The 27,965-nt window shown below is 39.2% G+C and overlaps 1 protein-coding gene across 2 annotated transcripts; it reads right to left on the reverse strand.

The window, feature by feature from the left end:
- Positions 1-16: 16 nt before the first annotated feature.
- chka (choline kinase alpha) lies at positions 17-27,451 on the reverse strand. Of its 2 annotated transcripts, XM_038706253.1 has the most exons (12): positions 26,918-27,451; positions 23,304-23,412; positions 21,103-21,156; positions 15,278-15,391; positions 14,450-14,583; positions 12,662-12,766; positions 10,861-10,919; positions 10,684-10,771; positions 5,915-6,023; positions 5,732-5,838; positions 5,524-5,605; positions 17-4,680 (listed from the first exon to the last, which is right to left on the reverse strand). In XM_038706253.1, exons 1-12 carry the CDS (start codon positions 27,151-27,153, stop codon positions 4,621-4,623), a joined length of 1,257 nt encoding a protein of 418 aa, XP_038562181.1. In that variant the 5' UTR covers positions 27,154-27,451; the 3' UTR covers positions 17-4,620. The 2 variants fall into 2 exon arrangements, with proteins under 2 accessions (XP_038562181.1, XP_038562183.1); XM_038706255.1 differs by lacking the exon at positions 21,103-21,156.
- Between the last annotated feature and the right edge of the window lie 514 nt (positions 27,452-27,965).

A 27,965-nucleotide genomic window follows, 5' to 3' on the forward strand; every position in this document is an offset into this window, starting at 1 on the left:
ACCACTGATCAGTCAGTTGTTTTTTCTTACATTTTTATTTGTGCAAAGCAGAAAAGTAAATTTACAGCCAAGGTCAAATGCTGCAGTAATTCACCCGAAACCATTTCAGTTACAAAGTATGTTTTAATGAGTACATATGCATTCAGTGTAGCTGCATAGATAGCAAAGATTATCACTGTGAGTCACATGAGAGTGTAATTGTGGGTGCTTCACAGTGCAGAATGTTTTTAACAAAAAGAAATAAAGAATAAATGTATTACATTAACACATTCCTTATATTTGGATATATTTTAGCTTGACCCTCTATATTTTTGTTAGTGAATATTACGCATACTAAATTACAAGTATAAACAGAAGTGAGGGTGTCCGTTTGTTCTCTACAGGGGACTACAATTTTATTGGAAGAACCAATTTGATCAAAATTTGAAGTGTACATGATACTGAAGGTGAAAAAACAATTATGGAATGTACAATAGTGACATATCACAGTGTCAATTTTTTCTATAACATATATAAAAAATCATGAATGAGGACAACAGAATTGAGATGGAAATAGCACATAGTTAAAGGTCAGGGCAAATGATACATTTCAAACCAGAAAGACAAAATTAATACACACTCAGGTTAAGTAGACAAAAGAGCCCCTCAACAGTATGGAAAAGAAGAATAGGCGCTACAATAAATACTATTGCCCCACGAGGGATGTATAGTGACACATTCTAAATTTTAATAGTCGTCCAGTACCATCCACTGCACATTCTTCTGGTGCATCCCTATTCTCATTATATGTCTAAATAAATTTAAAACTATACATTAAGCACATTCCAAAGTAAATATAACAATAAAATATACAATGAACTACACTTTTATGTAAAATAATACTAACAATTCAACAACTTAAAGAGTCAAAGTTCAACAACACGCAGATGTTTGAACATGAAAATACACAAGTACAAATAGTTTTTTTTTTTCTTTGTCAGTCCTCACATAAAAAGTGCCACAGTAGACATTCAAACAACTCTGATTCCAGTATCAGGTGGCTGCTGTAGTGATCAGTTAAGTTTTATGATCCAGCTCAGTTACCTCAGCTCTGTGTACATGGTAAATCACTGTGTAACCATTGTCACGGGAAGTAAGAGGTATTGCCTTCTGTACACTTTACAAGAGTCACATTTTCAGTTTGGTGGCTTCCACACAGCTCACAGGTAAACAGGGATGTATAAATCCGCTACAACTTCACAGAAACGAGCATGGATATGCATGTCAACCTTTGTGGTAGTGGCACAGTCACACCGTACAGTGCACGGTGCGTTTTTAAGCTGCATTTCTTCATGTATCTTTTCACAGCAACTATGAATTGTACATTTTCTGGCAAACAAGGATCAAAAAATTTTTCGAACAGTATTGTGTAATACTACCTACAGCAGATATCATGGATTAGCAACTGTAAATAAGAACAGGAGGCCCGTCAAGCTTTGCACTGCGCCACATGTTCTGCATGGGCTTGTAGTAGGGTTGCCAGCGTGCGTGCGTGCGTGCGTGCGTGCGTGCGTGCGTGCGTGTGTGTCAGTCAGTCATGAGTAACCGCTAATGAGAAGCTTATTCTGTGTTTGAGAACATAACATGACAGACAGGCTGAGGGATGACAGAGCAGGAGGGTTTTGTTCTATCTCATAAAAATCGCTCAGTCTTAATAGTCTAACCTGTAATATTTCTGTCCCATAGACGTGCACTGAATTGATTCTCAAAAATACAGAACAAAGTCCTGTGTCCGTTCAATACATGTCGTTTAGTTTCCAATTACGGGACAATTACGTATTTCGCTGGATGATTTCGTATTTTGACAGATTATTCCGTATTTTACGGGATTGCTGGCAACCATAGGTTACAGTAAGTGATAATCACTCAGCACTTACAAAACCGGAAACACAAAAGCAAGTGTTATGAATGCATTAAACAGCGTCAATGTCTAAATTGCAATTGTTAGCATATCCAGCTACTAGCTTACTATTTAACTTGGCAGCTACACCTTACTTCCAAGGCAAAAGAGACAAAATATCATTATAAATATCATTAATTTGTGGGGTAACATAACCCCACTGTTTGAAAGCTGGTCTTGGATGCAGTCAGGGTTTTGCGTTAGCAGCTCTATCCTGCTCTTTGTTGGATTTGGGAAAGTTTACACTGCAACTTCATGTCAATATTTGCATTGTTGCATTTGCCAAACACATCATAAAAGCTTTTTCTTTTATAACATTATATATATATATATATAAAATTATAAATTTATAGTCTTGGATTAACAAGGCTCTACACTGCAATACAATATGTGCTACTTTATTTCCATGTCTTATACATGGATCAATAACTGGAAGGATGCTGACATTTTGCCTGGGACATGTGGTTTTAGCCTTAGTCTTGGCAACCTATGGCACTTATGTTAGCTCAATTAGCTAGCTAGTCACAGCTAATACAATCTGCCAGTGACAGCTGTCGTTACCATCGTCAAAATCAATGGACACGGGCTAAAGATCAGATGCCTGCCAAGCACTGTCTGACATCAAGGACCCATTGTTTCAAAAATAAAAATTAAAAAATAAATCAAAAATGGTGTGAGTGTGGAATAGTCCTGTTTTGATTGTAAACTGCATATGTGCTCTGTGAGAATGGGAAGCTTGAAAGGGTTAGCAACAGTGACTGACACATTAGTGAAAGGTCAATGTTAGTCTGTTCTGTTCCAACATGGGAAATGTGACGTGAGGAAAACTTATTTAGAAAATTATTTTTAGCATGGAAAGCTTTGCTGTAATTGTTATAGCATTTCTAATGAAGTCTAATAGTCAGCAGATGATGAATCCCTATATCTGTGTACAAGCATAGTTCTTGAGTGTTTGGTGCACATACAATGACTTGATAGGGTGAGGTAGGATTAAGCTGGTCTCAGGATGTTTGGATGAGAGACAGCAGGACAATTTAATCACAGTATCATCTGACCCTCTCTCATTTTAAACAGTTATCCCGCTGCATAGCAGAAAGCCTAAAAGCTCAACCTATGAGTAAGCCTGATGCATACAGGGCACAGTGCTTCACTGTTCACAGTGCTGAATTCCTTTGTTAAAAGTGCATTATGTAAGACTTTCACCAGACTAGTGCAGACAATGGCCATAATATGTGGCCAGTGTGTGTGAGGGTTTGACAAGATGATTAAAGCCAATGACTCAGCTCTCAGTAGCAGTGAGAGCAGTAGTCTTGTTCAAGTCATATTCTACTAAATACCCCTTTAACAAAGTTACAGTCCAGCTCATCTTACTTAAATAAGTAATCCAAGCAAAAGTCAGCTCTGCAGTACAATGTGACCGCATGTGTCATTATTCTGGATTATGGGTACGATGATGAGGCAACTTGGCAGTAGGCAAACCAGGGACATCACCAAAGAATTCATAACCACAACAAGGGGCCATTGTCATGTGTACAGCGTGATGCTTTCCACAATACAGTGATAATATACAAGTAAAAAAAAAAAAACATAAATATGGTCAGTTAGCTCCCTAGTGTCCAATAGAAAGCTTAGCAACAAGTCCCCATGTGTGTAAAGCATGGCTGGAATGTCTTTTTGGCAAAACCAGACAATGTAGATGTTATTACCGCAATGCATAAACGACGCAGAGATGTGGATCTACCTGTCACAGTGACCCATAGTAATGCCATAAACCCACCTTCAGGTTGAGCAAATTCACAGCTGATAAGTGTAACTACATTATTCATTAGGAAGCCACAAAGAACCAGACCTAATTAAAATGGAAATACCTGAAGTATGATGACTTTGATTTTGCTTTGGTGGAGTTTAAGCCAGCCACCCAGAAAACAGAACCTCAACTATTCACATACTTCGCAAACGAACGATAACTTTTCCACTATTTGCCCTGGCCTGAAAAAAAGTAAATGCAACCATTAAAAAAAGAGAATCAAACAAACAGCAGGTCATACAGGTCAGACTAGAGGTGTAATCTCTAGTCTGACCTGTATGACCAGCCAATCAAGTCAAAATTCCACCAGCCAACATATCAGCCCATCAGTAACAGACAGACCCAGGTTACTGGCACACTGACATCTATATATAATATACATTCTTAGCCACTGGCTGCTTTAGTAAGCAGGAATTTACCAAGAGAAGAGGTTCTTTCCAACAGAGCTTTTCCATAAGGGAATGATCAATACATATACATTGATGCAATGTTAAAACTTCCAATCTTGCTGTGACTGAAATCCACCTTTCTACTGCGCTAAACTTAACCCTTATGTTAGTGATATGGTTCGAATAAGGCAGAAGCAGAGAGCCTGTCTGACCAGTAATGTTAATACAAGTCAATGTTCTTTTTTTGGCTCTCAGGGAGTTAACACAGTGTAAACTTTGAGCTGCAATGGATTGTGTGCTTTAAGCACATAGCCACAAGATCAAGTTTGGCTTTGCTCAACACAACACCAACAGTAGCCAGCAAATCTTCTACACCAGCAGGGAGTATAAGTAAAGCGTGGATCGTGGAGTCTTCATCAGCGTGTATGTCCTCCACCTGCCGTTTGGCTGAACTTTATGTAAATTCATCCAATCATTTCTCTCCATTAGACAGCCCAGATCTTCTTCTGCTGGAAATAGGCATCAAATCTGGCCAGGGCGTACTCCTACAACACAGTCAAGAGTCCATTAATATATAAAGCACAATTTATAATATATATATATATATATATATATATATATATATATATATATACATACATATATACACACATACACATACATATATATATACACATACATACATATATACACACACAAGCACACACACAAGCACAATATACATATACTCTAATAACTCACATGGTAAATTCACATAATCACATAATCACTACTGCTCCGAGGTTTCTCATTTTAATGTTCACAAATTATTTCCAGTTGCTCCAGCTTTGATGCTTTTTAAAAAAAAAATGTTGTTTCACAGTAAAAGCTTAAAAAATGGGGGAAAAGGGGTTATGCTCTTTGAACCACTGAAAGACTTTTAATGTGAGACATCTGTGCAGGAAGTATTGAGTTTCATCATCAGAAGCTTAACAGCAATCAAATAAATAGTAAACTGGAAGCTAATTAGGGGGGAAAATTAGTGACTGAAAGTCAGCAAAGCAGAATGCTGAATATGGCTTGACTGTTGCTTCTTATTAAAATATGATGAAATATATTTATAAAACAGGGAAAGTGCAGGTGAGGTAAAGACCATGGCTACTTAGGAATTCACATTATGCAAAAACAATTTGCTGCAGAGTTGGTTTACTATGTATATATATATATATATATATATATATATATATATATATGTGTGTATGTATGTATATGTAAAAAAATACACATAATTGAATTGTTCTTGACAGACGTAAATATTAACATCACCCTACAGGGCAATACTTAACTTACTGAGTACAGTCATACATTATAGCCATTTAAAGTGAAGGAAAAAAAAGACCTTTACTCACCAGGTATCCAAACTCAATGGTCGACAGCCGGGCCTGGATGATGGACCACAAGCCCCAAAAGAAGTGGGATGCCAGGGAGAACCTACATTCAAAAACACAAGGTAACTTTGTTTTCTAAAGACATTAAAAAGAGTTTAGAGGTTTTTTTTAAACCTTTCTCTCTTGTATTGTCATGTCACTTTACACCGCGTCCTACATCTGAGCTCACCTGTTCACCTCCACGTATAGCTCCTCCTTCACTTTCATTTGGTCCTCTTCACTCAGGTTGTCAAACCCTTGGTCAAACTCACGCAGGTAGCTTTCAATGAAGTGGAGCTGTACAGAGACAGGACAAGTTTAAAACCAAATAAATAAGACGTTTAGAAGGAGTGAATTAACATATCATACACACCTGCTGGGCCTTTGAAGGGTAGGCCTGAGCATTCACTTTGAAGAAAGGAAACTCATCGCAGTTGTAGTCGTACATCCATTCACAGAAATGGTTGCCAATATCAAATCCCCTGCAAGAGCAACATATGGAGAGAGACGAGAAACAATAAGAGATGATGGTTGATGCCCTTACATAAATAAACACTTTCTGTTTGGCATCTCATGGTGTCTATTGGGGTTTGTATTGCAAATGTGTATTGAAGGTTTGGAGAAGAGGAACGTTATTGTTTTCATGACAATAAAGGGCAAGCAGAATATTTAGAGATGATGATGTAACTTAGTTTAAAAATTTGGTAGCACTTTATTATCACACTATTACCCCCACATTAGCAAGTTTTAATGTAAAGACGTAATAATTTAGAAGTACCTTGTAATTACCAAATTAAAAACTACCAATTAGCTTTTCTAGACAATATTACCAAAAACAAAGGGAAATAATGGGGAAACCAATTTAAATATAGCAACAAGTAATAAATTATTTTGTAATATTATATAATTATTGTCAGGTTAAAAGCTGTCTCGCGAGACTAAATATTCTCACGTAGTGAAAAACAAATGTAGCCTAGCTGATGCGACACCCACGTACAACATAATAGTAATAAAAAAAAAAGTGAACCCAGTCTTACTGAGTCCTGACAGCTGTGACGAGTAGTAACTTAGCTGGTAGAGTTTTGCAATATAAACATCTAAAAACTGAAGTGCAAACTTGCTGTTTGGGACTGTGAGCTGCACTTTGTGGTGAGACTGCCTGATCAGTAGTGTTTTCAGTTAGTTTCGGTTTCCACCTGCTTGTCTCATCATAACATACAGTCCCATACAGTTCTGTGTTGGTCAGACGGTCTGAAGGGGATCCTAACAGCAAAGTAATAATGTAATTCACAGCAAAGAGCAGGTAGACTTGCTATCCTGAAATCTCATTAAATGATGATGTTATTCTTGTAATATTAGGACTTTTTTCTCAACATGTCAGAGAACACAGACATGTGGGAGAGATTATGAATGTGCAGGAAGTTTTGAACAAAACCTGAAACAGAGGAGCTAATAAAGTCCAGTTTATAACTGAATTAAAATGAATTAATTCATCATTGAGGTTAAAAGGTGCCACAATCACATTTAAAGAGGTTACTTCCCAAACAAGACACAAAAGAGGAGAGAAGACTAAATCATGCCTGCATGTGATGTGTGCTGACTCAGCAGGGATATTACATGAGATAAGTTGATCTACCAGAGAAACATATATGAAAGCAACACAGAATTCCTGAGAGCTGCACAGACTTATATTCTGTTATATTTGTATAATTTGAATGATCACCGGCCACCTGAATTTTGTGTGTTTCCCTTTACATAAACAAACATTTCCACAATAAATTGGTGCAGACAAATTCAACAGAATGCAGACAATTAAAGGTTTAATGTTCAAAATTCAACATTTTGCTCAACATTTTGCTCCTTTATTTAGTATAATTTAAGGTTTCAGGGTGGGTTCGAAAAGTAGTGAGTAAAAGTCATTGACAAAGAAGATCGGATGTTCTTCTGAACAAACAAAAAGCAAGAAAGGTGGACACACCCTGTAGGGTTTCAAAGAAACTAATATATAATTTAGCATTGAAAATTTCTCAAAAATAAAATCTCACCTTGTTCTTGTGAACCTAATATGTCTCGTGAGTTAAGTGTCACACCCCTAGTAATTACTAATTACTAGTAATTATAATGCTAAAATTCATCCTCCCTTATGTTTACAACATTCCCTTTTGCCTCAAGGTAAAACTGTACAAATTATATGTTTAATGCTGTGACTCATTACCTGAAAACATCTGTGGCAGTTTATGTGTAGTACCATAAATACTGGCCACAAAATGCTTTCCTAATGGTTTCTATCAGGTGTGGCTTTCACACCTAGTTTCTTTAAAAGACCTATTTTTTGTCTTTCTCTAAAAGGAACTATTTGAGAATTTAGGGTAACTACTCAGTCTGTGATTTAAACCAGGTGTATGCAGTATGTGGTAGGTGTATGTGGCCACTCCCTAAAGTAGCTCCTGCATGTTAATTCCCACACTGATATCAGGGGCCAGGAATTTCCAACACAACACCTCCCACTGCTCTGAGGGAGTCTATAAATCGGGCTCATCTCATTCTGTTTCTATATCTAACTAATGTAGGTCAATGAGAGAGAAAAATCCACAGTCTGTGTGTTTCTGGGTGTCCATTTGTGGCAGTGTTCTTCCTGTACATTTGTAATGGCCCACATGCTCAGTATGTGTGTGTACAGAGGGTCATGTGTTTGCTGTTTAACATATGAGGAGCCATGCTGAAGGGAACAGCAGGGGTTGTCTGTGAACCAAGGCTAGTTTGTTCTACTCTGTTTCCCCAAAAATGCTCCACTCAGGAATTTACACACCCAGGCACAAACACATTGAAAGTAACTTTCTTAAGAGTTGATGAAAATAAGCGCTCCTTCAGATATACAATCATTCTTCTATTCCATTCTATTTTAGTCGAGTCCCAGTCCTTTGTGCACGACTTTCCATTGCCTCCACCCTGTGTCGTCGTCACTGGCCAGCCAAATTCTGGTTACATAATAGCTGACGTGAACATTTCAACAGGGGGAAGTGGCCATGAATGATGACTGCTAAAAGGAATTATTGATGGAACAGGGATAAAAACCAGACTGCATTATTTTTCCTCTTGTTTTCCCTCAGATTTTGCTTTCTTTCCGGCTCAGTATCTGGGTTACTCTGTCTCTCACTCTTTCACCTTCTGCATTATTTTCAGTCTCTATCTCCGCCCATCTCTCTCGACTGCAGAGCCAAGGTTAGTTGGGAGGAAAAGAACTGGCTTTTGCAGCTGAAATTTATCAGGACAGAGCGCATGGATCAGACAGGTGGACCCCTTATTGTTTAAACCATAAAACTCACTCAAAGTATAGAGCCCCATAAGTGTTCTATATTTAAATACATACATAAGTTATCATGAAATAACTAATTACATAAATAAAATGTTTAAAATAAATAAAAATAGAAATCTTTATAACAATTATTTTTTCATTCTTATTTTTGTAAAAACAGGCCCCTGCCTCTTAATCTAGCAAGCTCAACAACAGCTACCAGATTTAGTCATTTAGCCCACATTAGCTAGAGCAAGAGCACAGACACAGAAACTGACATGTCTTTCTACAAGGCTACATACGCTACCTAACTAGCTAGAGTTGTGAGCTTGGTTTATTACTCAGCGTTAAAGTTAAGAGCCAGTGTTTGCAGTGTTAGCTAGCTCCTGCTGGTAAGAAGAACAACTGAAGGTTCACAGAGCTGTGTGTCTATCTCTGGGGGACATCTTTATTATAATTACAATTACAATTTTTAAAAGGGTGAAATAGAAAATAAAAACAGGATTAAACAGGACAGTAAAAGTTTCAGTGCAGTGTACAATATAAATCCATTAATACAGCCTTAAATTTGATTTAATTAAACACTGTTGAGCTTGTTTAAGAGAGGATGTGGCATGTGATTGGCTGAAAGGTGCGGGTCGGTGAAACACCCAACACAGCTCAGGCCTGTCTCCTCCTCGATTAGTAAAACCAAAAGCACAACAACCATCCAGCATTTTGGTAACGCAAAAAGTAACAAACTAACAGTGTATTACTCGCATATCGGTTGGCAGGCAATGAAAATTAACATCTTTATGTCCTCCAAGGGAGCGTTTTCTTTGGTTTGTGACGTCACGTGAAAACTATGAATAAGCAAATACAAATTAACTCCAGTAAAAAAATTAATTAAGATGAAATAAGATTTCATAATTAGTTGAGTTTTAATGATTCCTTCAATTATTTCACAAATTGTTGGATTATTTATAAAGGCCTACAGTATGTTACACACTGTTATATGATTATTTATTCCATAACATTGTTTTCATTTATTTAAATAAAGAAACACTTTAGAGTTCCATAGTCAAGGTGTAGGTATTAGAGCTAAACTGTATATTTCAGGTTGCAGATGAGATCCAACGGATTTCTGGTTATATAAGATGTGCTGAGCAAACTAGAAGGGAAATACCAACAGCACTAAAAATATCCCTTCTATTTACAGACAAACTGCATGGAAACTGAGTCTAATAATTCAATTTGTCAGAAAGCTCAAAGTGCATTTTCTGCAAAAAATAACTTTGACAAGAGCTCAGGGACAGAAGGACAGCTTCGGGGAAAGACCCACACTGACTATAAACTTCCTTTTCTCTTGTAGTCTCACTTCTCTGTGTGATCATGTGAATGCCAGCTCAACAAAAACAAATGTTCAGAGGCTAGATACTTTGTAAGACAAGATAAACAATTTTAAAATTTCCATTTAGCTACTTCTGTTCTACTTGAGTTCTGGTGACCACCAGAAGTTTATGTTAAGTTTTAAAGAATGTAGCAGGCAATTTTCTATATTTATTTTACTTTCAACAAATACCATATATATATTCACTAAAACATCATCATTTCAACAATAATTTAGAGAACTTCGAGCAGCAGGACGCTGTATTTTGGATTGACTCAAAATGAATTACAGTGTCCATGTTCACTGTAAAAAAGTAACATTTCACCCAGTGCAACAGTGTGACTCACTCATGTTTTTTAGTACTTTCTGGGAAACAATGGAGCTCTATAGCACAGAGGAATAAGATATATCAGGCTTTGGATACACAAAATACTTGTGAGTTGGCTAAATTCATTGAAATTTTAGTTTAGTTTCTTACCTGTAATTGTAGCTGCTGTACTCAAAGTCAATGAGCATCAGCTTCTGTTTGTCTGAGCTCTGGCGGCCCTTCAGCAGCAGGACATTTCCTGAAAGCAACACATACAAATTTAGTTTTTATAAAAGAGAAAAGCAAATGTACAGCATATAGTGGCCCAGTGGCATCTATATGTTTTACCTTCTTGACAGTCGTTGTGGCAGAACACTACTGGAGAGTGAGTGGACTCCAGCAGAGACCTAAACATACACGAAAAGGTCAAAAGTCAGAGGATGATCAATCAGCAAGGTTTAAAGAGTCCTTGGTTCAAGATAAACTGTGTGCATTGACCACAATGATCCCTAAACATTATTAAGAAACCACAAATATTGTTGATATTAACAAGTAGATATTAAATATAAGTAAATATTTTCAAGTAGCTTCAGTGCAGGTATTCAGGTAGAAACACATTTCATTTTTCATTTCATTTATTAGGAACAGATGGTGGTTCCTTTAAATTAATAGCTTACAATGTTAGGAGTTGCCTACAAGAGTAGCTGAACAAACAAGTAGTTTAATCCCTTTACCTGGCTGTGGGGTTAACATTCACAGTGCTAAGAACTAGAAGCCAAACCTCCAGTAAATACTACATGACACTAACATATTAGGTATGGTCTTTTTATAGGGCTGCTGTTAGTATTGCAACATCTGCTTGTCCAAAAGCCTGTATTTCTGCTTTTCAAAACTCGGCTTTGGCATATTTCACTGTGACAAGTCTGGGTGATTTATCATGTGATTTGTTCTTCTTTATCTCTTTGTGATATTAATGAAATAGTGTTTGTCTAAAAATGCATTGCTTACAGGTTAACTTGAGGGTGGTAAACACCATCATATGGTCTACACATTCTGTACATTTTGTTGCATAACACCATGTTTGGACATTTTCCATGCATGTGTTGGGTATTATCCACTTTTCACGGGTGTGTGTGCATGTGTGTGTGTGTGTGTGTGTACTTTCAAGGACACCGAGACCATTTTACACGCCTTCATCTCATCACGGCTGGATTACTGCAACAGCCTTTTCACCTGTTTAACCCAAAAATCTATTGATCGACTCCAGACTGTCCAGAACTCAGCTGCCAGGCTTTTAACCAGAACAAAGAAATATGACCACATTACTCCTATTTTAGCTTCATTACACTGGCTCCCAGTATGTTTTAGAATTGACTTTAAAATTCTATTGATCACTTTTAAAGCTCTTCATGGCCTCTCGCCTTGTTATATTTCTGACCTTTTTTTGTCCCATACACACACCAGCATGTACCTTGAGATCCTCGGGCAGAGGTCTGTTGTCTGTTGTCTGTTCCAGAGTCTCGACTGAAAACTAAAGGGGACAGAGCGTTTGCTGTCAGGGCCCCGAGGCTCTGGAACAGCCTGCCCGAGGAAATCAGGTCGGCTGAGTCAGTGAACTCTTTTAAGCCCCTTCTTAAAACATACTTTTATAGGAGAGCCTTTCCTGATCTTATTTGACTTTATTTTATCCCTTTTATTTTATTCTATTTTACTTATTTGTTATTTATCTTAAACGTGTATTTTGGTCTTTTCAATGTTTTCTTGCTTGTATTGTTGTCTTTGCACTTGTTGAAGCACTTTGTAACTTGTGTTTGAAAAGTGCTCTACAAGTAAAGATTATTATTATTACTTGTACTTCCCTACATAGTGAGAACCGGAAAAAGATTTTCACCAATGGAGTGAGGATATTTTTGGAAAGTAAGGACATTTTGGCCGGTGCTCACAACTTCAAAGGGTTTGAACTTTAAGACTTGGTTTTAAGGGCCAAGCTAGAATTAGGTTTAGATTAGGGGCAGGGTAAGGGTTAGGGTCGGCATTTCAGTTGTGATGGTTAAGGTTAGGGTGAGGGTCCAGGGAACGCATTATGTCAATGACGGTCCTCACATGGATAGAAATACAAGAATGTGTGTGCTTTTTTACAGGAACATACTTGAGCATATCCATCTCCTGTGGCAGGTTGTAGCTGAGCAGGCGGTTGAAGCGGCGCAGGTAGGACTCTCTGGTGAATTTCAGCCTCATGACTTGGCTCAAGTACCTGGTGAGTGTTAAACACACACACACACACGTAGTTACTCTACCCTTTCACCACAAAGACATTGGGTCTTATCTGAGGTCAGGATCATGTGATAGTGTGAGTGTTACATTTGAATGTCAACCTGACTCACTGATACACAGCATAACAATCAATTACTTATTACTTACAGTAATGTTTTAATTACTGATTATAAAATAAAAATGGTTTATTATAACCAAATATTAGTTTACCAATAGTAATTATTGTAGGGACCGCTGCAGCAGCAGTAGTGGTAGTACAGTAGTAGTGATAATAAATGAGTAGGTTGTAGTATTAGCAGTATTTATGTGTGTGTGAGAACAGAGAGTAAGTCGGGGTTCCTACCATAGACTGTATAAAAGAAAGTTCTTACACATTCTCCATTTCAAAATTCTCCACTTTTCAAGACTTCTCTGTCAGTTTTTCAGACAACCGAGTAGAAATAGCTGAATGTTTATTATGTAAATAAATTGGGAATTGTATAATACCAGTTCCCGCTAACTCTACGATGATGTCTAAAGATACAATGATGAGTTATTTACTAAAGTCATCTCAAGGACAACAGGCAGTATTCAGTCCTCAATATGAGTCAACCTCTGTGTGGTTGCATTACCACTCACAAGCTCATGAAAGTGATGACGAATAGCGTGACGCTTATGATTACCTGTAGGGCTAAAAAAAAAAATTAGTTATTGGCCAGTTATGGTGGCTAATGTTAGCTAACTTTAGGTAGATATTGCTTATGATACTGACATTAATATGGCAGTTTGTTAACTTTATGACTCTATGTATACTGCTATGGCTCTTCGTCTACCAATATCATTTAATTGTCACTTTTGGCCCCAATGGTTACTATTCAACAACAGGTATATAAATCCGAGCTATGTTTTTTTTAGTTTTTCACTCATTTTTACACCGATTTCACGGATGGCTGTACGGCCATTTTCTGTCCTTTAAACTCACATATGCATACATCTAAACGTATGAATCAGCCAAGAAATTTAATACACGCACAAACAAAATCCAGGTCTGAGTTTATTGCTCTAACAGAAAGTCCAGATTATAGGGAATACTGCTTTCATCAAATCCCCTTTTGTAACTAAGTATGTTGTAACATAAACTAATACTACATATGTTTCTGATCTCTGAACCTTCATTCTTTTCTGACATGGAAATTTACTAAACCTGCTACCTGTCAGGACAACAGAGTAATGTTTGCAATCCAAACTCCGGGAGGTGATAAATCAGTACTTATGTACCTTCACAGAAGATCAGTGAAGCAGGGCAATGGACTTTATCACCACACGCTGACAAATATTGTGCAATGTAAACCTTGTAAACACCCAACAAATAAACTTAGAAGCAATTCAAACGGAAGTGCATTATGATAAGCCACCTGCCACATCATACTTGTCAATATGCAATCAGTGACTCAACTTGCTATCTTTCTTTTAGGATTCAAAAACTTATGTTACTGACATGGGACCTGTTTCAAGTCCACTCAGTCTCTCATTTGAAACCTCTTTTGCAGACTTAAGTGGTGAATAGGTATTAGCCATGACAGACAGAATGGGCTCCTGAATAACCCTAAAAAGGAGACAGGACACAAGATGGAGCAGGATAGGACAGGACAGGATGAGTGGGGAACGACAAGACAAGACTTACTTGTCCATGGTTCCAAACAGCCACTTGGGTTCCTTGTTGAAGGGCATTCTCATTCCATGAAACTTGGCCATCTTCTCTGCAACCTCTGCTGAGATGCTGGGGTCGCTTAACTCACAGGTGTCCAGTTTACGGCTCTGTCAACAGGATATTGGCAATGATTATTTTGAGCCGGCTATGCGCAATTTAATGATGATGATATTATCATCATTCTGTAAGCAACTGTGATCTGATTTTTATGCTGCTCGCTGCCTCTCAACTCACATTCAGATCATTTACAAAGGGGCGCAATAACTCAAAATTGTATGTTTTTATTAATGATCCCACAAGGGTAATGATACTTTTTTTGGTATCGTCATTTTTATAATTTAACAAAAGAAGCTAAGATTTTCAACCATTAAATACTAAACATAAGCAGATAATACAAGAGCTCTGCCTTCTAAGACTGGTAACATTTTTACTAAATCATGAACTATCTGATTAAAGAATCCTGTAAGTAAACAAGATTGCAAATGTAACCAGACATTTGATTCCAGATCTCGGTGCTATGGATACAAATAAGTTTTAGGTGTCAATACCCAGCCCTAAACATAAAAAAACAAAGTACACTACAATACCACAATATAAGCAACCTCAAAAATGATTCCATAGGATTTAATCGCGACCTCAACAAAATATATACGTCAGAAGTTGCACAATGATTGAATTTATTTCAGTAATGGAAAGCATAGGGTGTTTATATTATTTTATTCTGTTTAAAATGATCATATAGTGTATATAAGTAAACATATACAAGCACATGTGCATATGAACAACAATATGGTGACTTACAGGGACGTACTGTTCCAGTCGGCCCTGAGGGAAAATACCGTAGAGTTTAGGTCCCAGCTCCCTCTCTGCCAGGATGGCAAACATCACACTCTCCAACACCATGGCCTCAGCCCCCTGAAAACACACAACAGTAAGAAAGTTAACAGCTTAACATTTAAAGTCAGAGAGCAGTCCACACCACTACAGAAAACCATCAGTGCTGTAAAATGCAATACGAACAGAATGAGAAATGAGACAGTTTTAGTGAGGTTTGGATTCAGAGTCAGGAATGAAACAATTCCCTTGTCAGCCCCTTTCAGACATTAAATCTATAACATCGCTTGGTTTCTATTAAAGTAATGACTTTTTAGCCTTTAAAACAAGTCTCCTGTAAACATCACGGGACTGTTATGGATAGAGCAATTGTCACGATATAAAGAAGATCTACCAGCCTGTTTGACTCAGCACCACGCCGACATGGCAGTGGCAACATTAGCAATTTTGATCACAGAATTGGTTTATTATACAAATTTAATCTCCTTGTGCGTAGCAATTTGTCACAAGGAGTTTATTTTATTAGTTAATATATACGGTGTATATTCCTGTATATATGGAACCATGCTCTATAATGTGATTGCTCTGCATTCAGATTTGAACCGTGGGCTTGCGTAAATTTCTGAAGTTTCCAAGTAGGCAGACTGTCTGACGTGAAAATCTCAGGAAATTACCAGAGTGAAGTGCATGTCTGAAAGGGGCTTAAGTGTAAATCCTGGGTTGGAGAAGGATGGAGGAGTTTGAATGAGGAGAAATGCTGTGGTTAGGGTTAGTTGGGTTTGCCTGTCAGAGCGATGCGGAAGATAAAAGAGGTAGATTAAAAGTTCCAGGAAGAGTTGGCCCACTCGGAGCACCTGTCACTGTTGAAGTTGCTGAAGCGGAAAGGACAGCCTTGTCTTTCTCCTTTTATCTGAGAGGCACACAAAACTCACACAGAAAACTTACACACTAACACTTGTGGCCTGGAGCCCAAAAGGGGCCCAAGGTTAACTGGGAAACCTTCTCTCATACCAACACAAACACAGCAAAAGACCACAGCTGTGTGCTGGCTTCTCACTGACTTGATTCTGCTTCTCTCTATTGTGTGCAGAAGACTGAATAATAAGGAGGTCATTAGCAGAGGAGAGAGATCTCTAGCTAATTAACAGAACAAGGCTAACAGTGAACAGGTCCAACGCTCATTCTACAGCTGATTTAATCTGTGGGAAACTGAAACTCTAATGAGAAAAGTTGGATTTCTAATACTCAAAACTTTCCACCAGATCAGCTCCGCCAGATGGAATGCAACTAATCTGTAAACAAAATCTTTTTTATCGCTTGATGTTGTAGTTAGTAGATCTCAGTGGTCTCATTCAGGGCCAAGGACACCTTCATTAAGATAACTTTCCTGTATTATGAAAATGTAAAATGACCTGAATCTAGTGTCAAATGTAGGAGCTGTAGCTGTAGGGCTGCTCCACTAATTGCACACATGAAAATCAGTTTCCTCTTCATTGTTAGCCCTTGCCAGCCTCTGACAACACTTGTGCAACATCTTTTGTCGCTCTGGGGGAGCTTTGTAAAGTCTCACACAACATGCCATGTGATGTCATAGGGATGTCATCTGTGTTATCTCCATTTGGGCTGAAGTCCACAAAAACAGAAAGCCGGTGTGACAAAGACACTACTGAGTTTCATTATGGGAAATGTAGGATCCAGAGTTTTTGGAGCTTGAGCCATACAGGGGACTAAATTTCAGGATATCTCAGCTACTGATGCTTTCATTTAGACTGAATTCAGATGTCACACAATGCTAATTATTACATTGAAGATCACATTTCAACTGACAATGACACATTTTCAATTTTTCTTGTCTAAAAAACAATATTACCAATATACCAAAGTTATACCAACATAGTTAAGTCCATTCTTGACATTTGAAATAGGAATCTGCTCAGTTTTACTAGCAGTTGTCAACTGACTTAACTCTATTCACAATGAGATGTTTGAAAGGTACAGAAAAAGCTAGTAAGTGGAAATTGAGTTATGGTTTCTTTTTTTCCTTTCAGGGTGTGCAAACGTGCTTTTGTAGGCACAGCCACAGCAAAATGGCATTTCCATTAGGGTTTCAAGTTAATTGGCTGACGCTGCAATCGGCTGCCTTCCAATGTAACCATTAGTAGCTGCAATAGAAACAAGTATAATATATTGCTATCTTAACCCTCTTAAGCGAATAACCTTCAGATAAATTGCTGCAGAGAAAAAAAGATTTGGATCAGAGCGCAGGGTCTTTGGCTACTTGCCAGGGAACGTGCTTCATACTGACTATTCAGCAGGAAGCCAGCTCAAAGGAAACAACATAGCCTGCTTTGTGGCCTCGTAGATGTTACACACAATCTTGAACCATCCTGTAAGCATATTTCTCAAAACAAATCTGTACTGTACCACCTACAGAGAAGCTCAGCACTAAACTAATTATTCTATTACGAATTCAGTTGTATCACAGCTGGCAGAAACTGGCAGGTTGTCTCTGAAGTAACAATCAAAACATTTCTTAGTTCGTGTTCAGCTTATATCTTAAAGAATATTATTGATAATTGGGCTGCAAATAACAATTGTTTTCATTATGGTTTAATTTGCTGATATTTTCCCCCCCATAATCGATTAATCATTTTCTATAAAATGTCAGAAAATTGGGAAAATGAGCCCAAGAGAACGTCTTGAAATAGCTTGTCTTTGCCTGACAACCAAAGATATCCATTTTACTGTCATTTGGAAAAATAAAAGCACAAGCAAATTCTCGCATTCAAGAAGCTGGAAGCAGCATTTGCTTTTGCTGTCAAAGTTTCTAAGAATTACTAGTTTATCATTATCAACAGTTGCTGATTAATTTTCTGTCAACCGAATAATCAGTGAATTGACTAGTTGATTCAGCTCCAACTGAGAATTGAGTCATCTGCAAACAAACTGAACTTTCATATTCCATTACTCTCATTAAGAAGATGAAGCCTTGAAATTCACCTGCTTGGTCAGTAAGACACTATTGGAAATTATAACATTAGCATCTAGAGAGTGGATTCAGTAGATTTATACTGAACATTGTTCAAAGTAAACAACCACACTGCACAAGCCTGTTTTTGCTATCTGCATAATGCATTATGTTAACAAGCACAGGGCAAACAATGTAAAAACATCTTGAAAAAATGAAAAGCCGATCTCCTGAACAGTGTGCAGCATATTCTGCTTTGTTCCCAGGGCATTTGTTCATTGTTACTCCCCATCGTTACGCAACTCCGCATCTGCAGAAATCTCCAATGTGAATTATCCCATTTCCATAATTATCTTGACACACATAACTGCCAGACAACAAGCTACCTGGTAGCATATGCGCAAAGCAGAGCAAAGACTCCTACGGGGCCGGCTTATAGGATGTATCACTCCTCTAACAAGATTTCAGTGAGACAGCAAGTATGTTATCTTGCTTACTATCGCTGTACTAACCCAGTTCAGCAGCATCAAGCTCGCATTTGGACTAATCTGTTTGGTTGGCTTGTTTTAACTTACATTTGCTACATTCCAAGCACTGGTTTCAATTTAGCCTTAGTGAAAAACACAAATGGGGCATTGGGGTCAAATTAAAGTATTTTGCTATTATTAAAAAATCCTGACTAATGATTTAAGTAACAAAAAATATCTTTAGGTTTTATTTATTTAGTTTAACACTCCAAACTTGATCTGCTTCATCAGGACTGGGTGAATGTTAATTGATTGACACACACAGTGACCCAGTGGTCCATATTGACTGTCCTACAGCCCCACAGTCCTTCTTCAACCTCTGTTCCGTTTCCTACTTGCTTTTGTTTGTTTTATCTGGCTCACTGTCCCAGACAGAGAGTCTTCCACCTGCTCAAAAGTTAATTATCAACAAGTAATAGATGTCTAGACAGCTAACCATGCGGACACCCCCACCACTACTAATTACTGTTTCAGGGAACAGTATTAATTTTATAATAAATGTGAATGTCCTTTTTGAATGAAGAGGGGGTTCCAGTGTTTTTTTGCAGATTGATACAAAAGGAAACCTCATATGATTCTCATTTTCCATTATTAATCTGTAAGAAAATTTAGTTTTTTCGATATCGTGCAGCCCTAACTGAGATATTTGTGGCTAGACTTGGACTGATGCATTATTGTTAGCTGCCTGCAAAGTGAACTGTGCACTGCCAACAGCTGCTGCTTTAACCTCAGTACTTACCTGTTCGGTCATGTGTGTCAACAAACCTGTAAGGGGGTAGATTTCTGAGTACAGAAATGTCAAATCCATCTGACCTGAACAGGACCAGCATGACACATTAGTTCCATTCATCTGAACAAGTGACTGTCAAAGGGCAGTGGTAAGGACTTGAATAAATACAGTTACACTCACCAGCCACCAGTATAGGCATATTACAAACAAAACTATGAACGGTTAAGTTCAAAGTAGAATTTTGAGGCTGATGGTATTTTTTTTTTAATCAACATTACAGTCAATAGTTTTTTTATAAAACATATAACAGAGAAAAAATGTTAGAGTGACCAAGACATATAGAGCTGACCAATTTATTGAGCTGAAATGAATAGTTAATTTATTCAATAGTCGATCAGTCGAACAGAAAATTAATTGGTAACCATTTTGATAAACAACAACTTGAGTCACTTTTCAAGAAGAAACGCCAAACATTTGCTTGTTCCAGCTTCTCCAGCATCAGGATTTACCGCCTTCCTTTGTTATATCATTCCATATCAAGCATGTTTGGTTTGTGGACTGTTGGTCAAATGGAACAAGACATTTGAAAACATATAATATTAATTTCTGTACTATATCTGTATATTTGTTGTAACATATCTAGTAATAAGTCAATCTTGTGAGCACTGTCATTTGTACACTTACCACTTTGTGTTCTTCATTTATATGTACAGCGTATCTCACATGTGTGCTACTATGCTGCTGTGATGTGCTCCTCACGTGGATTACTATGCTGCCATCCTATCTAATCCAAATAGGATTTACCTTGACCAGACAGCATTGTTAGAGTAGGTGGACCGAGGCCTAAGACACTGCCATGGGGTCAGTTCTGCATTAGCCTCACTGCTAACTGAAGGCTGGATTAGCGGGAAGGGAAGCTGCCAAGGACGAGCAGCATTCTTACGGGAAAGTGGAAACAATAGCTAACTGTCTGATGACCTCACCTCAGTCACATGCAGGGAGTCATGATTCAGCCTCTTGAAGTGAGGGTCAAGGGTCTTGATGCAGGGTGAAGGAATTTCTAGGTCACTGGCTTTGAGGCATGGCAAGCTGCCGGCAGAGACTCTCTGAACATACTGTGTTAAAAGTTTTGCTTTGGGATGTATTCTTTTGTATACCAAATCAGCTGGACTCAAGCTAGATGAGTTAATTTCACCAAAATAAGAGTCTGTTTTTCAGGTTTGTTTAAAAGGCCTCCAGCTCTCAGCATTTCCCAGCTAATTTTTTACAGTCATGCTGTGCCAGGGGTGAAACTGATTCTGAACTTAAGTCCAAAAACCTAAAGGGTTACAATGTGATTTCCCCGAAACAGGTGGTGCCACAGGAGTTCAGAAGCCTCGGGCAGATCAGAATGAAACCCCGTCCAAACAGAGAGTCGAACATGAATAAGAGGAGAATTCAGGACACAAAAGAACCTTTTCAGACACAAGGGACGGGAGTGGTGAGTGCTGTGGTGACTGGATGGACAGTGGGTGACACTCTGGGCAGAGAAACACACTGTATGGTGGCACCATCATCAGTTACTTACTTGGAAGTGATTTTCTTTGTTTGACTGTTGGGAATCCCCTTTATTACAGGACATCTATCAACAAAAGAAAAAGGAAAGAACTATCCATGAATACATGTGAAGCGGTTCATGAGGGTCAACATCAAAACCTATCCATGCCTGCAGTGCAGACAGTACAGTATGAGTTCAAACACACACAGTCTTTTGGACATGACAGTGCAGAGGATTGGTCAGAGAAAGGGCTGCGCTCCCCTGACTACCTGCTTAATGCAGAAAGAGAGAGCAGAGATAGAGGTCTGATAGTGCAGAGATAGCAGGGGTTCTCTCTGGGGAGGAGAGATAAAACTATCCTCTATTACCCAACTGCTGTTGGGTGTTACATTTGACCTGGGATTATGTATTAAAGCTGAGGCTAAAAGTATATATATTTATTTGGTGAATCCACTTTTCATCCAACATGCTATTCACATATCTTCATTGCTGAGAAACGCTGTCTCCAGTGCAGTTAGGCTTTGTTTAATCATTAGTAGCTGTGCACTCTGACGATGACATCTGAGTTCCTTAATCATACTACCTTTTTGATTAGACATCACTAAATCCTGAGAGGCAGTTCTGACCTGACGGAGATGGCCGCAGTTACCTTGGTGAAGGACACAGTGCATTTGCTCTCTCAGACATCCCTAGCAATAAAAGCGAACTTATACGCCATTAGCAAGTGCACAGACTTTAGTTAATACTTAATGTGGGTCTCATTGTGCCGGTCATTAATGCGCACATGAAAGTGGATCATTTAATGGTTGCAAATGACAGATTTTAAGGCTGAGAAAGCAGCAAGAAAGCCGTGCATGTCGCTGCGTCGTGTTTTGGCTGTCTTTCATTTATCGCAGCAGGCTGGGACAAACAGGTAGATGTGCTAAAAACAACACCGTCAACGCAAACAGGAGATTAGAACAGGCTGTTTTCAGGAATTGTGTGCAAATATTCTTAAGTCCTTGAACTCTTGTCACTCAGTATTTGCAAGTGAAATTAATCTGCTGTGGTGTGTGACATAGTGACTCAATGGTTATCTTCAGAGAAGTTCTGTTACACTTCCCAGTACTGCAGAATGTGTCTGCCCTGGGGTAGCTGGGATTATGAACTCTGGACACACCAGCCACATCATGTTAGGAGATAAAAAAAGGCTTAACTGCAACCACTGTGGGGCCTCAAAAAAAGAACATTATCTATCTATCTTTTGTGCAAACTGTGACGCAACAACAGGCCAAACTGCACACTGGACTTCTCTTGTTGTTTTGTTTTAAGCCAAGCGAGCTGCAAATGTGCAGATTCATCCTCAGGCTCTTCAGTTTGTCCACTAGTTCAAAAATTCCGCTAACGATTAAGAATCGCAAGGCAGGGATTGAGAGAAGAAAAGAGACAGACAGGAGAGGTGTTTCAGCACATTGTTTTGCCTCCATACTGTATCTTCCCAGCTGTGTCAGCCAGGGTTTTTGCTACATGAGTGTGTGTTACGTCTTTGTATTAGGCTGAGATTTCAGAGATCTCATACTGTACCGTGTTTTTTGGTGGGTTCACCTGGGAACAAGAGTGCCCAGGGCACGCTCCTTTGGGAAGCCTACGGCAAAGAACACATGCATGTACAGCCATGGGGGTACATCACCCTGTACAACAATGGCTAACACGCGCGCCCACACACACACACACACACACACACACACATACACATACACACGTGAAGACATAACTGCACATGCATGCATACACTAACATAAGCTTATAACCTGCAGACGCACACACACACAACAACCTCTGGTGGTGGCACTGTCACACCACACAGTTGTATTATCATTTGTTTTTGTCTGGTTTCTGTGATTATCAACTCAAGCTGTAAAGTAACCTTTGACCCCATCTATGTGAGTCATCTCTGTGTTAATTGCGTACAAGTCAAACATTCTTACAGGTTTAGATAAAAGACAATGAGTGTATGATTTTTACATTTCTGCTGTTATTTGTGTGTGCCGTTTAGCCGCACTTCATCAAAGGCAGCTAAACTTGAATCATTACAGACTAATGACTACACACTACTGAGGGAAACTAGTTTCTCAGATACGACAACACATCCTGATGGAGAGTTTGGCTTACTTGTAACTCCCTGTTTGTACAGTCAGACACAAGCGCTTAGCTGTTTGTCAAAGACATGTGATGTGAGATGTGGCTCTCACCTGCAGGATGGCCCCATAGAGGCGCAGCAGGATGCTCCTTGGCTCGTCCCCAACAGTGTCCAGGCTGTCAGGGAGGCTGCAAAGGAAGAGCTTGTTGCTCAGACCACCCCTGGAGAACAGATGGTAAGACAAAATAGGATTATTACATGTAGGGACTGGTCTCTGCCATTGCTGCTGGAGACGTCTGCTGCCTTGGCTGCAGAGGTCTGTGTGACTGTGGAGCAAGAGCGGACTGTGAAAAGATTTTTTTTCTTAAGTGAAATAAGTGATGAAACAGGAAACAGAAATTATAAATAAAAGTTTCCGTAGTTGGACTCAAGAAGAATTGGGCTGTGGCCTGTAGAGCAGAGGGCACAGCATGAGCATCCTGTTAAACCCCTAAACCAATGGAGGACAGTGACGCCGCTATTGGATCTATGTCAAACGTTCACTAAAGAAATTAAAAAAAGACTGAATTTGAGATTGCAATCCGACATATATATTTTGTCACGTCAATTGTATATTTGAATTGCTTATATCATACTTTTCAGGATCCCTTGCAACAAACTAAGCAACTTAGACTTTCAGTCTTTACGCTATTTAAATGCTATGACTTCCTGTATTGCAGGGGTTTTTAAAGTGTGAGACTGCAGGCTTCCCCTCAGACAAAGCTTGGAAAACGGCGCCCCACCACATCTTTAGTTCACTTGGTAAGCTTCACTCAATTGCTGGATGCCTATTGGATGATGATTATATTAAATCCCATAGACACTCAACATTTGAGCCAAGATAGCCTAAGCTGTTTGACATAACTTCAGACTACACCAAATAGCTTTTAAAAAATGTCAGCCCTAAGGCATAAGTTTTTGACTCTGATGGGGGGGGGGATAGTTCCCAAAAACCACTGTATCTCTGAACTCTCACACGTGTAGGCTATTCTATGTGATCTCCTTTTATAAGTAGCCTAATGTAATAGTTTCCCTTCAATTCAATGAGCCTCACATGAAACTATTTGGAGCGCCCCTGGGTAGGCCCACCTCACACTTTGAATTCCCCTGCTGTATTGTATGGCAATGTATTTTCATAATAGTGTGTTGTTAATAAAGTTTTTTAAAACTCTCGTTTCCATTAAGTACAATGTTCACACACGCCCTAAAAATCAGACAAAAATAAGCAATAGCGTCTGTCTGGCTTAGCCTGACAATGACATTTCTCATATAGCCCTGCTGGAATTTAATACCACACCTTGAATAGAATAAACACAGAAAGCCACGACTCAACATAACAATAATATCAGATCTCCCCTTTCAAGGATCAGTGCCAATGACTCATCAGACCTTGCTTCATGTTCAGTCAATTTAACCAGATGGACGCTCGTGGTTATGAATGCGTGTGTGAACAGTAGTAGCCATAGAAACAACACAAAACGGGCAGCTAACAATTAGATCCTACAATAATGCATATGTTCAAATATTTAAATAATATTTATGAAAGTCCATGAAAACCCTGGCACACTTCTAATACATGAGACAACACTTTAAAAACCTTGGCCTGCATTTAGAAGAAATTATTCGGGCTTAAGTATTTCTTGCTAATTTGCCGAAAACAGCAAAAACTTCCTGTTCTTTGAGCGATGGCTACGTGAGGATCGTCGTCGTCAAGCTAAGCCAATCAGAGGCGGAGTAGGGGAATCGCAAATTTGTGATCGTTTGCGATCAGGGGCTGAGTTCAGCACCAGCAAAACGGATGTAAGCACCCTGTTGTGTACGCAAGCGCCCTGCATTTCCCAGACTTTTTAACACAGCCTTTTTTGTTTACATTTTTGTCACTGCTGATTGTGTGAGACCTGTGATACACCTACTAAACAGTGGAAAACATTCCTCAGCTGCACCTTATTAAAGAATGTCTGCTGCTTTCTACTCTTCTTCCCTGGTTTCAATGCCAAAATTAAATCTGGGATATTTGTGCTGTCAAATTGATAAAAGTTACCAGATGTGTCCTCTGTAAAATAGGCGTGGCCAGAGAAATTGTTCTTGACGAAGGCCCAATGTCCACACTCACAGACTCAATGACTTTAAGGCGCGTTCCCGGTAAGTCCGTGAGGACTGTCAAATCGTCAACTCTTGTTAAGTGCGAGAGGGCTCTCTCGCAGAAATTTTAGGCCCTTTGGGACCGTTTTTGTACGGCCGCATTTCTGCAGACTTTGCCTGAAGGAATTTACATTTATTCATTTAGCGGACGCTTTTATCCAAAGCGACTTACAATTGTTTTATATGTCAGAGGTCACACGGCTATGGAGCAACTAGTTAAGTGTCTCGCTCAGGGACACATTGGTGTCTCAACGTGGATTCGAACCAGTCTCTCACACCAAAGGCATGTGTCTTATCCATGGTGCCATCACCACCCCTATATGCCCACAGTTCATAGCATTGTGATGTGAATCACAGAGGATATCATGGGAAACCCGGAAGCGAGAGAAAAATCAGGCCAAGCCGACTTATAAAAGAAGAAGAACAGTAAACAAACAAGCATGAAAACCAACGCTGATGCTAAAATTGTAAGACAAAAACGTTTTCATAGATTTTAGATGGTACATAGAAGACATGAAGTCAGAGGAATGCTTTATTATACAATTAGTTTATTCAACTATTTATTTTAGTTTTTGCTTAATTCTGCTGTTTTGACCAACAATCCTGCATTGATTATTGACAAACGTAGATTGACAATTAAGCTACCTCTCATCCACTCAGGGCAAGAGTCTGAAAGACATATAACGTTAAATCAGGCAGTTGGAAAGTAATAAATCCAAAAATAAATAGTGAAACATGTTTCAGCATTGTCAAGGTAACATGATCATGTCGCAAAGTGCTGTCCCGTTCCTGTTCACTGTTTTGAGCCCTTGCAACCAAGTCTGTGAGGGTTCAGGGCTCAGGGTTAAGGGGGGCATTGGGATTGGGCCCATGTCTTTGTATCGGGGCGGTACTTACAAAAGATGACGCTTCACAAGGGCATAACTGACAATAACGCAGACGTCCTCGCTGCAAAGTAACTTGCAGGTTGGATACCCTTGTTAATCAATGTGCAGGATAATGACGTACATTTAAAAGACTATGTCTACATATATTCACATAAGCGAAGAACCCACTCAGTCGTCAAGGGCTCCTCAAGCCACGCCTACGACATTTCTGCGAATATCGCCAGTTAATCGGTCACGTGGGCGCAACTCTTTCAGCTGTTAAAATGTCTCAGCCGTATGTTCATGTACAATGTGCATTCTTGGCAATCCGTCAGCTGTGACTGTAAATGCGCGCCGTGGTGTCTTTCAGGGACACGTCACCGTTTACGGGCTTTACACAGCATCCTGCAACACAGCTTACAGTAGCCTAAAGGCCTACTACCCCGTTGTCTTGCGTGGGCGTGACGCCGAGCGCGACACATTAGAAAACATAAAGAGAAAGGCAAACTCGTCTTCTGGTAACGAGAAAGATACCTATTTTAAATGCTTTATCCATGTTTTTTTTTAAAACACATGTTTTTGGTGTAAGATGAGTAGGCTATAACATGAGGCTGAACGGTTATCCAGCTTCAACCAACTGGGTCTGTTTCTATCAAACAAGCAAATGTCTGCACTGTACCTTATGATGGTGATTTGGAAATCGTCCTCAGACAGGCTTTTCCAGGCTCCGTGGAGGAACTCTCTGCACCACAGATAAGCCTTGTGCTGGGTGTCCAGGTCGGGCTGGTCGAGGCGGACCAGCTCCTTGCAGTCCTCCTCGATGTCGGGCTGGACCTGCAGGGCGTTCTCGGTCACCAGCAGACCCAGCGACATGGAGGGGGAAGAAGAAACCCCGTTGATAAATTTGGTTTTCATTTCGGATTTTCAAGAAATAAAACGGAGATATTCTGAGCTGGACGCCCTCCTGAGCGCTGGTGTGTAGCTTGTCCTCTGGTTTGTGACGCAGAGGCTTTATTTCGTGTACTCGGTTACAAATTAATTTTTTTTTCTTGGTAAATTTATGAAACAGAATGTTGTAGTTTGTTTTCTTTTCTTTATTAGTCGTTGGTAAAAATGCGAAGTTTCACCCCAGCGCTGTTCAGAAGTCAGGAAACGGAGACAATTGGCGAGGATGTCCGTTGACTGGTAAGGAATGAATTAAGTATGAGGGACGTGCCGATTTACAAGGAGGATGGGGAGGGCGGGGAGTGATGGGTCACATGAAAAGCCCGTGCCCTTCTCTTCGCTCATTGGTTGGCTCGGAACACTACCACGCTGTACCAAAACAAACCCGATGGTGCCTTCAGTGACAGTCGGACAGTCGAATTCTGATTACACAACATCATACACAATGTTATGTGTAAATATGTTCTCTTCCCACAGTGTATTAATTTATATTAATAACGTCGGGTTGCACTTTTCATTGTTTGGTTTTAGGCCTATATAAAAAGTATGGCTGTTTATGTTTGAATATAATGTCAGCACACTTGTGTACCTGACCTTGTATATAGCCTACACTTCCGCATTTAATTGTTTGACTAACTACACTAGCACACTAGCATTGCACATGTTTCAAATATTGAAATTCTGTCTGTAACTTCAGTACTGCCCATACACAGCAATAGCCCATACATATCTTGTAGTTTTTACATGCATCAATGAGATAGGTGGCACAGCGTGAAAGCCGG

This window comes from Micropterus salmoides, unplaced genomic scaffold (genome assembly GCF_014851395.1).
Source record: "Micropterus salmoides isolate LMB-PRFRI ecotype aquatic unplaced genomic scaffold, ASM1485139v1 Ms_hic_scaffold_8, whole genome shotgun sequence".
Taxonomy (NCBI): Eukaryota; Metazoa; Chordata; class Actinopteri; order Centrarchiformes; family Centrarchidae; genus Micropterus; species Micropterus salmoides.

Coding starts and splice junctions, on each gene's coding strand:
- chka (XM_038706253.1), bottom strand. CDS start 27,153: ATGAAAACCAAATTTATCAACGGGGTTTCTTCTTCCCCCTCCATGTCG. Junction 6,024..10,683: donor TACAGCAGCTACAATTACAG/GTAAGAAACTAA, acceptor TTGCTCTTGCAG/GGGATTTGATATTGGCAACC. Junction 5,839..5,914: donor ACCCTTCAAAGGCCCAGCAG/GTGTGTATGATA, acceptor GTCTCTGTACAG/CTCCACTTCATTGAAAGCTA.